Here is a 14,113-nt window from a genome sequence, read left to right on the forward strand (position 1 = left end):
TTCTAGCAGAAGCCGCCCGGTTTGGATTTTTTTATCCGTTGATATTTGAAATAATCCCCGATGCCATGTATCTGAATAAGAAGTCCAGGACCTCCAGCAGAAAAATAGGCCCACAACATTAATGATCCAGTGGTATATTAAATTGTACACATGGGGTACTTTTTTATCCTTGTGTGCACCAAACCCATCTAGCGTGTTTGCTGTCAAAAAGCTCTTTTTTTAGTTTCATCTGACTACAGAACCCTGTGTTGTTTGAAGTTCCAGTCGTGTCTGACCACTGAATATGCTGGAGTTTGTTTTTGGATGAGCGAGGAGCATTTTTCTTGAAACCCTCCCAAACAACATGTGGTGATGTAGGGGTTGTTTGATTTTTTTTTTTTTTTATAGGCTTTCTGACCCCAAGACTCAACTAATCTCTGCAATTCTCCATCTTTGATCCTTGAAGAGTCTTTGGCCACTCAAACCATATTCCTCACCGTGCATTAAGATAATATAGACACACGTCCTCTTCCTGGCAGATTTGTAACATTTTTCTTGATTATAACTTCTTAATTATTGCCCTGATGGTCAAAATGGGTATTTTCAATTATTTAGCTATTTTCTTACAGCCACTTTCTATTTTGTGACGTTCAACAATCTTTTGCTGCAAATCAGAACTGTATTATTTGGTTTTACACATTGTGATGGATGATTAAGGGAATTTGGCCTTTGTGTTTCCTCATATTTAAAATCGTGTGAAACAAGAAATCATGGCTGGACAATTTCATGTTCCTAGTCACCCTGGTGTGCTAAAAAAAGGTAAATATTAATGGGAATATACTTCAGAGATATTTTATTCATAAAACATTCTAGGGGTATGAATAATTGTGGCCAATGTGTTTTGGAGAAAATCATTTATTTCATAATGTGATTTCCCCCCCAATTTGAATTCTTTTACTTCAATGAAAGGTTAGATTTTTGCCAATTTTTTGAATGAAAGATCAAATTTTTTGAATGAAAGATTTATTTTTTACAGCCATTTTTGATCATATTTACCGCGGGTATGAATACTTTCCGTACACACTGTACTGTAGCTTGCTTAGAGATTTAGCTGGAAGGCCAGAGAACAAGGCATTACAAAAATCTAACCTAAACGTAATGAAGGCATGTATAAGCCTTTCTGCATCAGCAAAAGAGAGAAAAGTTCTAAGTCGTGCAATGTTCCTGTCAGGGTTTGAAATTAACACCCGCCAACCCACCAAATGGGGGTACAAATCAAGTGGGGTGGGTAACACTGTCAAATCACTAGCCAATTTGGCGTGTTACTTATTATGTTTACTCGCTTCGTGGAAGTTCGTGTATGACAAATCTGCACTGATTTAACGCAAATACTCAACTCGTGAGTCATCATGATATATTAAATACAGCGAATTGCGCAGAATCTGCTCATATCTGGCTTACTTGAACATGACCATCACTACGCAACAAAAAACAGCGCGCTTGAAAAAAAGCATTTGGTTAACAAAAAGACATATAAAGACAGTTATTTTCCAGCATCCTACTTTTTAGCGCAATTTTCCAACGGACAAAATTGCGATTGTTAACTCATGATTTCTGTTCTGTCTGTGCGCACCAATCTTGCACTTCTATCTCCTCCTCAACCAGACCACCTAGAGACTTCGGGTTTTCGGCATTATGTTAAGGAAGGTCTAATCTCGGGAACGCAAAAAAAAAAAAAAAAACATAAAAAGATTTACTATCTCTTAGTGTTGTGATCCCATGACGTCAGAAAATTGCGCTAAAACACTCACTGAGTTTTTATTACTTGTTTTATGTTCTTTGTACTGTATTGATCTGTCATTTTTGGTGAAAAGGATCTGGAAGGGAGGAGATGGCTGGATAACAGGATTTTGTTTGAATAAGAAATGAATGTATGAAATCCAAATTTTATATACTGTATATATATATATATTTATTTTTTGGCTAGTAGAAGTTCTGAATGGCCCGTAACTTAAAAATTTAGTAGCCAAAGTGGTCGGTGAGTGAAAAAGTTAATTTCAAACCCTGGTTCCTGTATAGTAAAAGGCGTTTTTTAAAATGTGTTTTATATGTGCATCAAATGTTAACTGAGGATAAAAAAAAATTACACACCATTCTAGAATCAACAACCAAACTAATGTGATCGGCCTTGCGAGTAGCCGCCACTGTACCAATAAGCATCAGTTTAGTTTGGGAGCTGTTCAATTCCAGGAAGTTATTCTGCATCCAGATTCTAATCTCTAATAGATTAAATGCATTAAATATTTTGAATTATAGATTTTAATCTGCGATGACATAACATAAATGTTAATTTATGTACAGGCAAAATGCATTGAATGATGAAGAATAAAACATAAAATTTGGCCCGATAGCCTTGTGGGTAGCTCTGGTGACCCGAGTTCGAGTTCCAGCTCGTGGACCTTTCCCAATCCCATCCCCCCTTTCTCTCTTCCACTTCGCTTCCTGTCTACTCACTGTCCTATCATAATAAAAAGGCAAAAGCGCCAACAATAAATCTTTAATAAATATACAGTGAGGAAAATAAGTATTTGAACACCCTGCTATTTTGCAAGTTCTCCCACTTAGAAATCATGGAGGGGTCTGAAATTGTCATCGTAGGTGCATGTCCACTGTGAGAGACATAATCTAAAAAAAAAATCCAGAAATCACAATGTATGATTTTTTAACTATTTATTTGTATGATACAGCTGCAAATAAATATTTTAACACCTGAGAAAATCAATGTTAATATTTGGTACAGTAGCCTTTGTTTGCAATTACAGAGGTCAAACGTTTCCTGTAGTTTTTCACCAGGTTTGCACACACTGCAGGAGGGATTTTGGCCCACTCCTCCACACAGATCTTCTCTAGATCAGTCAGGTTTCTGGGCTGTCGCTGAGAAACAGAGTTTGAGCTCCCTCCAAAGATTCTCTATTGGGTTTAGGTCTGGAGACTGGCTAGGCCACGCCAGAACCTTGATATGCTTCTTACAGAGCCACTCCTTGGTTATCCTGGCTGTGTGCTTCGGATCATTGTCATGTTGGAAGACCCAGCCTCGACCCATCTTCAATGCTCTAACTGAGGGAAGGAGGTTGTTCCCCAAAATCTTGCAATACATGGCCCCGGTCATCCTCTCCTTAATACAGTGCAGTCGCCCTGTCCCATGTGCAGAAAAACACCCCCAAAGCATGATGCTACCAACCCCATGCTTCACAGTAGGGATGGTGTTCTTGGGATGGTACTCATCATTCTTCTTCCTCCAAACACGTTTAGTGGAATTATGACCAAAAAGTTCTATTTTGGTCTCATCTGACCACATGACTTTCTCCCATGACTCCTCTGGATCATCCAAATGGTCATTGGCAAACTTAAGACGGGCCTTGACATGTGCTGGTTTAAGCAGGGGAACCTTCCGTGCCATGCATGATTTCAAACCATGACGTCTTAGTGTATTACCAACAGTAACCTTGGAAACGGTGGTCCCAGCTCTTTTCAGGTCATTGACCAGCTCCTCCCGTGTAGTTCTGGGCTGATTTCTCACCTTTCTTAGGATCATTAAGACCCCACGAGGTGAGATCTTGCATGGATCCCCAGTCCGAGGGAGATTGACAGTCATGTTTAGCTTCTTCCATTTTCTAATGATTGCTCCAACAGTGGACCTTTTTTCACCAAGCTGCTTGGCAATTTCCCCGTAGCCCTTTCCAGCCTTGTGGAGGTGTACAATTTTGTCTCTAGTGTCTTTGGACAGCTCTTTGGTCTTGGCCATGTTAGTAGTTGGATTCTTACTGATTGTATGGGGTGGACAGGTGTCTTTATGCAGCTAACGACCTCAAACAGGTGCATCTAATTTAGGATAATAAATGGAGTGGAGGTGGACATTTTAAAGGCAGACTAACAGGTCTTTGAGGGTCAGAATTCTAGCTGATAGACAGGTGTTCAAATACTTATTTGCAGCTGTATCATACAAGTAAATAGTTAAAAAATCATATATTGTGATTTCTGGATTTTTTTTTTTTAGATTATGTCTCTCACAGTGGACATGCACCTCAATGACAATTTCAGACCCCTCCATTATTTCCAAGTGGGAGAACTTGCAACATAGCAGGGTGTTCAAATACTTATTTTCCTCACTGTATAAGAAAATAATGTCATATTACCTGTGGCAGTTGTTTCACAAGTTCACACTTAAAAATGATTAAACAGTAAAGGAGTAAAATAAGCATATTTAGCGTGCTCTCCGATGGGATCGAGGGCTCCGAGCTCTGAAAGCCCAAAACCAGAGTTTTCCCCATTTCCCCGACTGGGAATAGGAGTTCTTAGTGGTAAGATAAAATGTTCTGTGAACACGGCCCCAGATTATCAAACTACTACACAGCCCAGAAGACCTCGAATAGCTAATGTTGGGGAAATTGATTAATCCCAATGATGCATATCTTTTGAATATGTTCACTGAAATGATTTGTTCATGTTCACTGACTGATTCATTCATTGAGTCTTGCTGTAATATACGTCATTACATTAGTAGGAGGAAAAGCTAGGAGTGGGTATTTTGTTTCAGCTTAGTGACACAAATCTTTTAAATCTGTTCTCCAAACAGATTTGCTCTCATCTGCAAGTGGCGACCAGTGAGTGAGAGAAATGATAATACTGATGACCAAAACACCATATCAGCACTGAGTTAAAACAGATTTAAAAACGATTGATCAACATGAAACGAGAGTTAAGTGAATAAAAGATGACCATGCAAATGTTATATTACAGAGGATTTCACCTTAGCTTCCAGAGAGATTTCAGACTTGTAATATGTTGTAATAAAATGTTTAAAAAAAAAGTCTAAAATTGACTTGATTTAATATGGATGAAAAAAACTGAAAACAGAATCGATTCCAAAAGTTCTGGAACCAGCCAACCCTATTAAGCTATACTTTCAGCATACATGTTGGTCTTTCTCTGTTACTAATACCAAATAGGTTTAAAAGGTATCTTTAAAATATAATTCATTAGACCAAGTTGTAATGCGGAAAGAATCATCAAAAAGTAAAACTTGCATAAATAGTCTTCATAAAATCTAAAAATTTTAGTTTACTATCTATCATATTGTGCACAAATCATCAGCAAACATTCTGAAGAAAAATACCTTTGATTTGTTTTGACAATCTTTCATCAAAGTACTGAATTGTTATGCTTCGGAAACATTTTTTTAAATTTATTTTTATGTAACCAGGACTGTGTGGGCAGAGGAAAAATAATGTTGACCCAACAAAATCAAACCTACTTTTTTAATCAAATCAAGGTTGGATAAAATCGAGTCCCACTGTAATGGTGACTGTTTTAGTAAAAACAGGACGTTGGATCCAAATGCAGCAGATGGTTTATTAAAACATGATAACAGAAGTAAATCCAGGCTGGAACAAGATAAATCAAAACAACAGGAACTAATACAAACACCGTACATCCACATAAGGACAACACCAGTGGCCCGTTGCATGAAGCCGCTTTCAGTTGCTCCCCAGGCAAATTTCAGATTAGTTTGAGCAAACTTTGTTTTTTCAGGCTCAAGAAGGTGGATTGGTTTTTAGCAGGTTTTATTCTGGGTTTGAGACCAATTAGTACAGTGAACTGGACCTTCAGTGTACAGTGACATGTATCTGATGCAATAAAGCCACTCCCCCTGTATCTCTCACTTCAAATTAAAGCAGTTTAGAGTGAAAGAATTTTAGAGACAAATTTGCCCATGTGAATTTACCCATTGCTGCACGTCACACTTTTAGGTCCTCACACTTATTTAAACCAGGTTGAATTTATATGGATTTGGCAACTCCAAACCTACTCTGAAATTCACAGTTCAGTTCATGTTCAGCTTGCTTCATACAAAGAACACAAGAAACTCTGGGGTAGTATTTATACACAAGATAACAAGGGGCTGATGAGGGAAACAAGACTGAGCCTGTTTTCTCCCAGGGTTTTTTTCTTCATCCTGTCACCTAATGGAGTTTGGGTTCCTTGCCACTGTCTTCTCTGGCTTGCTTAGTTGGGGACACTTAATTATAAAATATAATAATAATGAATATAATTAAAAAATAATAACTAATCAACAAGAAAATCTACAAAGGACTACAAAACATGGCGCAGAACAGGAAATAACATAAAAGTCCACACAAGACTGGGATCGTGACATGAATGGTTAGCCTTGTCCATCTAAATGCTTGATCCTCTTGGTCTGTGGCCTGTCCTCTAACAGAATATAAAACCTCTGCCTCTTTAAAACAAGTGTCCACTCTTATGGCCATCTGATAGAGAAGCCTCTCAGTTGATCATCTGAGTTTGCTTCAGTGTGTACTTAGGCTGAGTGTTCTTCAGTGAAGTGCACTTGGATGGATTTGGGACGTGGAGCTCAGTGTGTGTGTGTGTGTGTGTGTGTGTGTGTTTGTCAGGTATATCCACTATGTGTTTGACCTGGGAAACGGACCGAGTCTTCTGAAGGGAAACAGCGACAGTCCTCTTAACGACAACCAGTGGCACAATGTGGTGATCACTCGAGACGCCAGTAACACACACACGTTAAAGGTGGATGCCAAGTCTGTCAGCCAGGTGGTCAACGGAGCCAAAAATCTGGACCTGAAAGGTCAGCTTGACCTTTTTATGACATTTTTGATTGTACGTTTGACATTTTATATATCAAAACATGTATTGGAGTTGTCTTGTTCCACTCTTTGCAGGTGATCTGTTTGTGGCTGGTCTGGGGCCCAACATGTACCAGATCCTGCCCAAGCTGGTGGTGTCTCGCGAGGGTTTCCAGGGCTGCTTAGCATCCATGGATCTCAACGGTCGTCTGCCAGACCTCATCAATGACGCTCTGTTCCGCAGCGGGCAGATCGAACGGGGCTGTGAAGGTATATGTGATTCATCACACCTCACTGTGACCTCAGTGTTTAAACCATTCAATTCAAACCTGATTTAACCTCTACACATGTTGTTTTTGTCTTTCTAAATCTTTATATTTTAACTGTATTTTAATCAGATTTTTGCAATGTATTTATTGTTTTATTGAACTTCTGTTTTGCTGATATGCTGAGAGCCTCTGTAACCACTAGATGGCGCCTTAACCAAAGGCCTGTTAACAGTAGTTACCAGTAATGTCTGATGTATCCACAATCTTTTTATTAAAGATTTGAATGAAGTACATTTTTTTAACTGTAGAAACTAATTTAAATTAACTCATCGTTATCCCCGCCTTACTAAAATTATTACCCCTGTTACTCTCTCTTTATCCTTCATACATTTTTCCTCTCTCTCTCTCGGCTGACCTTCCTCCACTAACCAAACCTTTTTTATTATCCAATTCTTTCGGAAATTTCCTGCTAACAAAGTTGGTTTCACCAAAGCTGACCTGCAAGGTAGAGGGTTTGACCTTTTCACCTCATTCACACGCACCTGGCTGAAAGTTGCACTGAGCTTTAAACATTAATGTTTCTCCACAAAACAAATACTAAAACACGAGAACACGATCGAACTCTATCTGTCTGTCTGTCTGTCTGTCTGTCTGTCTGTCTGTCTGTCTATCTATCTATCTATCTATCTATCTATCTATCTATCTATCTATCTGTCTATCTGTCTGTCTGTCTGTCTGTCTGTCTGTCTGTCTGTCTATCTACAGTATTTATCTATCTATCTGTGTCTATCTACTTTATCTATCTATCTATCTGTCTATCTGTCTATCTATCTATCTATATGTCTGTCTGTCTATTGTATCTTTCATCTATCTATGCTCTGTGTCTGTCTGTCTATCTGTCTGTCTGTCTGTAATCTGTCTGCCTGTCTGTCTGTCTGTCTATCTACAGTATGTATCTATCTATCTGTGTCTATCTACTTTGTCTGTCTATCTATCTATCTGTCTATCTATCTATCTATCTATCTATCTATCTATCTATCTATCTATCTATCTATCTATCTGTCTATCTGTCTATCTATCTGTCTATATGTCTGTCTGTCTATTGTATCTTTCATCTATCTATGCTCTGTGTCTGTCTGTCTATCTGTCTGTCTGTCTGTCTGTCTGTCTGTCTGTAATCTATCTGTCTGTCTGTCTGTCGCATTGAAATTATAGAAAGTTGCAGCATTTCTACATTTATTTAATCGCTGACCCGTGCAGTAGCTGAGGGAAACTAAGAATAAATCCAAAGTAAACCCTATAAATATGCTCCTTAAGAACCTTCCAGCTCAAAGCTTTCCACTGAAGGCACATCAAAATCAAGACATTGTCTAGTGTCCCGCTGTTCTAAAGCAATTGGCCACAATTCTCTCCCTTACTGAAGCATTTTAATGGATGTTTTGGCAATTACTCATTTATATTGTGTTGAGTGCATCCAAGAGTGGTTCAGTAGGGGAATCATTAGAGGCGGAAACTAGCAAGAGAAAAGAAAGAATTCTTCCATTACTTCCCCGACTCAATAAAAGCACTTTCAGCCAGAGGACACTTTCATACATCCGTACTCAGGCCTTCACTGTTTGTTTTGAATGCTTGTTTTTCTGTTTGGTTTCTTTTGTTGGTGATCTGAGCTGCTGGAATTGACTTGTCAGTATGGCTTGAATGAATTTGGATAGAGCGTAAACAGAATTGTTTGCATTCCTTCAGTAATTGTCTATAATGAAGTGTGGAATGTGAACACATTTTGAAAAGTGAAATGTGAGTAGATGGTGTATTCACATCACATATCACTTTTTTCTTCTTCTTTTTTTTCTAGCAGTGTTCAGTATTTCTGTTTGTTTGTTTTTTTTGTCTTGAAATGGATTTGCATTCGATATATATATGAGATATTCGTCACTGCTAAAAAAAAAAAAAAAAATTCTTAAATGAGTTTTTTTCTTTTCTTTTTTTTTCTTGTTTTCCAGTGAATATATACATAATCATAAAACAGATACTTGCTTAAGATATGAATACATGCTTCCGGTTAATATATTTTGAGTTAAGTTTATTTTTCTTACTCTATTTTAAATTTTGTTGTTGGTATAAACCTTATCATAAGCATTACTGGGGGAAGTGTGGGAACAGTTGGAATGTCACATGGCAAATGGCAAAGGATTAGCTCATAAATATTGAGTAGATTATGCACAGTCAGAGAAAAAAAACTTTGCAGGAACCTCGTATTTTGTTATGTCATTCTCAAACTTGAAACTTTGAGTCAATTGCATTTCTAGGTTGCTCTGGCTCATGTATCATTTTAGATTAAGGTACAATTCTCACTATTAACTAACTATTAATTATGACTTTTGCCTCATTAAACTCCTAATTACTCCTCATTAATAGTTAGTAAAGTAGTTGTTATGTTTGGGTATTGGCTAGGATTAAGAGATGTACTGTAGAATATGGTCATGCAGAATAAGACATTAATATGTGCTTTATAAGTACTAATAAACAGCCAATGTCCTAGTAATATGCATACTAATGAGCAACTAGTTAATAGCAAAACATCACATCACAATAGCATAGCACCACATTAATATACAAAAGCAAGATAATAATCCAACAACATAATTCACAAAAGCAAAAACACTTTGCTAATAGTGTGCTAACTCAACACAAACAACAACATATAATCAACTAAATGAACTAATGAACTAAAAAAGAAACAGGTGTGAGTAATCAAAAATCATGGTAACCAATGATGAAAATGAAACTGAAACAATAACAGAATATGACAACTTCAGCTAGTCACGTTTTTATGCTTATGTTAAATCTGATAATTGCACTGTAAAATAAAACACCTTAAAATAAAGTGTAATCGATTTATTGTATCAAACAAGACTTGCCAATGATGCAAGAAAAAAGTCCAAATCCCTCTGCTACCTAAATTAATTTATCTGGTTTTAAGGAAATTTTAATATTTTTTACTGGAGAAACAAGACCAACATACTGATTTTTTTTATTTTTTTTATTTTGTTTTGTTTGTTTGCTTGTCTGAATGTTCCACCACTACTACAGTGTGGTTCAGTATTCAGGACGGATACGCCACCATGAATCTGTTTACCCAGCGTTGATGCTGACCCGTGAATGACCTTGCATGCATGCTGGTCTTGCTGTGCTGCCTGTGACAGAGATGCCTGTTGAAATGTGTCATTACTATTGACTCACCCTGTTCCTGTCTCCTCCACGCCAGGGCCCAGCACTACATGCCAGGAGGATTCGTGCGCCAACATGGGTGTGTGCATCCAGCAGTGGGAGAACTTCACCTGCGACTGCTCCATGACCTCGTACTCTGGCACCCAGTGCAACGACCGTGAGTGACCCCTTTACACTTTCCTACAGCTGGTTGTAGCATCAAATGCATAAAGATAAACAGTTTCTGGGGTAAGGGGATTTGAACACGATCGGATCAGATTTTCACTACACGATTATCGCGGGCCAATCAGCAGTAGGGGGCGTGTCCATTTGAAGAAAGGCTGTAGAAAGAGATGGCTGAGAGACATTACAAAAGAGAAAGGTCAGAGGAATATCATTGGAAAAATAAGAGTTATGATCAGACAATAACTTTAGGACCTGTGTTAATATTAGAAAAGCTTTCCAGCGCTGGAGAGACTGAAGCGGGAAGGCCTGCAAACGGTTGAGGTTGAGTTGTTTCTCCTCCACACGTGAGTAACATTGGCTTTGCTGTGTTTCACAGAACCAAGATATGCTCTTGTTGTAATATTAGCTGTAGTAACAGGACAGTTTTGAGTGTCATGGTTTGACTGGAGCTGCTGTGCTTCTGGAGACTAACAACCAACTCATGTTTTCATATACGTACTCTTGTAGATTGTATGTTCATTTTTTTGTTCTTCCTTGTTTTTTGCTCATCATCTTCGTTTTATTTTTCACTAAGCATTATTTTGATTCACTTCAACTATGATAAAGAGACATCCACTCTTGCATTGCGTGTTTGTTCATTTTGGGGGCGGAGCAATGAAGGGAGGGGTGTGTTTGTTTTGGTTGATTTCAGATATCAACGGTGTTTCTCAGAAAGTGCAAGTGCAAGTTTTGCAGCGCCAAGCTTTCACATACATAACATTATAATGAGAACACTATTGTAATGGCATGTTCTTTGTGCTTCAGTTGCTTGTGTTAACGGGAATTATGCATCTGACTAGCACAGTCAAGTTCACTTTTTTGCGTCCTTTGTGCAGATGATTGTTTTTGTTTTGTTGGCCAAAATTCTGTGATTGGTTGAACGAATAAAAAAAAGTGGTTGAATGTAATAGGGTCTGAACCATTAAAAAGACCCATTTGACAAGTGCTTTGTGTTGATTTCATAGTGAAACAGGAAAATTTGAGTATATTCTCGGATGCATCAATAGTATCAGTGTGGCGTTTTCAGGTTTTTGATTTTGTGTGCTATTAATGATTTTGAAGTTTCTGTGCTTTTTAGTGTTGTTAAATGTATAAGGAATCTCTTAATGAGATTTAAACAAGTAGCTTTACATCCTTCGTGGTTCCTGGAACAACATGGAAACGAATCAGCGCCCTCTAATTTAAAAGGGGCGGGGTTAAGGGCTGTGACTGGCTAATATAAATATTGCCCCAGGAACAACAAAGGGTGCTGATTCAGGACAAAGTCCTACTTTTGTAAAAGTGTTTTTGAGTGAGTGAGAGATAGTGGAATGACAGTGAGGAATGTGTGGTCCATCTATCCAGTCATCAGATTAATAGGCTGTGAGCAGTTGTAATGAGGTGCAGTAAATGTTCAAATGTCAAATTAGCCCAGCAGCCTCTCAAACATGGCAAAGCATACGCAGAAATCCTTCTCCTCTAACTCTGTCTCTCTTTTCATTTCTCCCTCTCTTTTTCTGTCTCCATTAATGAAGAATAAGTTGGCTTCTGTTTCTTTAATGATGTCTCCCATGTTTAACCTCCGGCAGTTATATGCCGTTTCATCACTCTGACATTTCTAATCATAGAGGCAAATTCAATTTCACCCCTCAAATGGGCTCTTGAGCTTGCGAGACAATTCTATGTAGGGTCACGGCAGTTACAGCGAGTGCCACAGCCTTGTAGACTCATAATTTAAAGCCAAGATCATTCATAAGTGAAAAGTTTGTGTTCTTGGAACAACACATTAATAAGAAATTAAATATACATTCTCTTGCCAGGTGGCAATTGCCGGTTTTGGAGTGTATTTGTATGTGCATATTTTTTGTATCCATAATTAAGCTTGACTAATTAATATTTTAATTATCCATTCTTAATGAAGCATAATCAAGCTCTATTGTTCTGGAACAATGGAGAATTATTTTTATTTTTTGATGAAATTCTGCACTTCAAAAATCTTCCTCACTGTTTCTTCACTAAATCTCACGATTGTTTTGTTTTATTTTTAAAGAAAAAATGACCAGTGTAGTAAAAAAAAAAAAGAATCTTATATATTAATCTTATAAAATTCAGAAAATGTATATATATTAGGGCTGGGAATCAAAAAAAAAAAAAAAAAAAACTAATTAATTGCACAATTTGCTGTAATTAATTGCAATTAATTGCATTTCCCCCAAGCTTGTAATCATCAATATTTAAACTTAGAATTAAATTAAACAACACAGGAAAAAAAGGAACAGAAAATAGCCCTATATTAAAATAATATTAAACATCAATATATCAATATATTATTATTTTTCAATAATCAATCAACATAATCAATTTAACAGATTTTTTTTTTTTTTTTTTTTTACTAAATTATCAAAATAAAATATAGTCCTACAAAGCTATTATTACCAGAACATGTGATCAGAGCAGGTAAATGTACCATTGTTGCCCAGCATGACTATACCAGCTCAGCAGGGCTATTGCACACTGAAGTCTACTGAGAAATTTCAGGTTATTTGAGCGGACTTTGCTTTTCCAGTGCGTGATCGGTACATGATTGGAGCGTTTGGGCCGTTAACGACAGAGCAAAACACGCAGCGCAAACTCGGAGCGGAACATTGAGCAGAGAGCGCAGCACGCCGACACAAACTCACACACACACACACGGGACCGAGAGCGTGGCGCACACACAAAGCGGAAAAGACCCGCTCATGAAAGCTGCGCGAGAATGAAACCTGATCGCCGAACACGGAGGGGCAGGATGGCATATGTTCGGCCTTTTCAATAGCAGCCGCAACAGGAAATCATTAAAACGAGGCAAAAAAAAAAAGTGCTGCGTTAATTGCGTTATTTTTTTTAACGCGTTAAACATCTCAAATTAATCACAAAGATTAACGCGTTAATTCCCCCAGCCCTAATATATATATATATATATATATATATATATATATATATATATATATATATATAAATATATATATATATATATATATATATATATATATATATATATATATATATATATATATATATAAATATATGGGGGGAAAAAATTGCAATGTGGCTCCATTCAGAATGTAATACTAGAATACTACTTTCTTAACAGTATACACTGTGTACTACATACTATTTTACACACACACACTTTACACACTTTTCCACAATTTACATTTCAAACTAAATTTTCATTCAATTTTGTGTAAAAATGAACTTAAATTCCAGACATTTTCAGAAATCTAGACACGCAATGAGAAAACTGTAATTATTAATGGCTCATTTGTCACATGGGAGATAGAAGGTCAAGTTGAGCACATTACATTGAGAGTCTGTGCAGTGTGCTTTTTGGGATACTGCACAGTGTGCATTGTGTCAAATGTAGCACGTCATCTGTATTTTATGTATACAGTATCTTATGCCTACTTTACATACTTAAAATTTCCAACTGGTATAGCACTGGTATACAACTGGTATAGCAATATTCCAAACATATCATCTAGATGGCAGTAATGCGCCTGTCAAGCCGACACTAGCATGCAGTTCAGGATCAAAATGGAACACGATCCCCAGAGCATGCAATCAGTTCTGTTTGTATTTGCATCACTGTCTTCATCTTTTCCCAAACACATGTTCACAGACACATGCACAAACACATGCACACACTCACACACACCACGCATCAAAAGATCCTCCTCCTCTCTTTCGACATAAACGGTCCAAATTGTAAGTGGGCATATGATGTCTTTACTCTGTTTGGCATCCAGAAAC

At 37.4% G+C, this 14,113-nt stretch overlaps 1 protein-coding gene across 1 annotated transcript in view; it reads left to right on the plus strand.

Annotated features, from left to right (window-relative positions):
* The window catches only part of nrxn3b (neurexin 3b), a 436,638-nt gene that overhangs the window by 175,553 nt on the left and 246,972 nt on the right, over positions 1–14,113 (plus strand). Inside the window, exons 14-17 of the mRNA XM_084091093.1 lie at positions 6,453–6,643; positions 6,738–6,911; positions 7,389–7,415; positions 10,176–10,295. Coding sequence (XP_083947219.1) covers positions 6,453–6,643; positions 6,738–6,911; positions 7,389–7,415; positions 10,176–10,295 — 512 coding nt within the window. The remainder of the gene's footprint in view (positions 1–6,452; positions 6,644–6,737; positions 6,912–7,388; positions 7,416–10,175; positions 10,296–14,113) is intronic.

Source organism: Abramis brama (assembly GCF_963993115.1).
Source record: "Abramis brama genome assembly, chromosome: 18".
NCBI classification, from domain to species: domain Eukaryota; kingdom Metazoa; phylum Chordata; class Actinopteri; order Cypriniformes; family Leuciscidae; genus Abramis; species Abramis brama.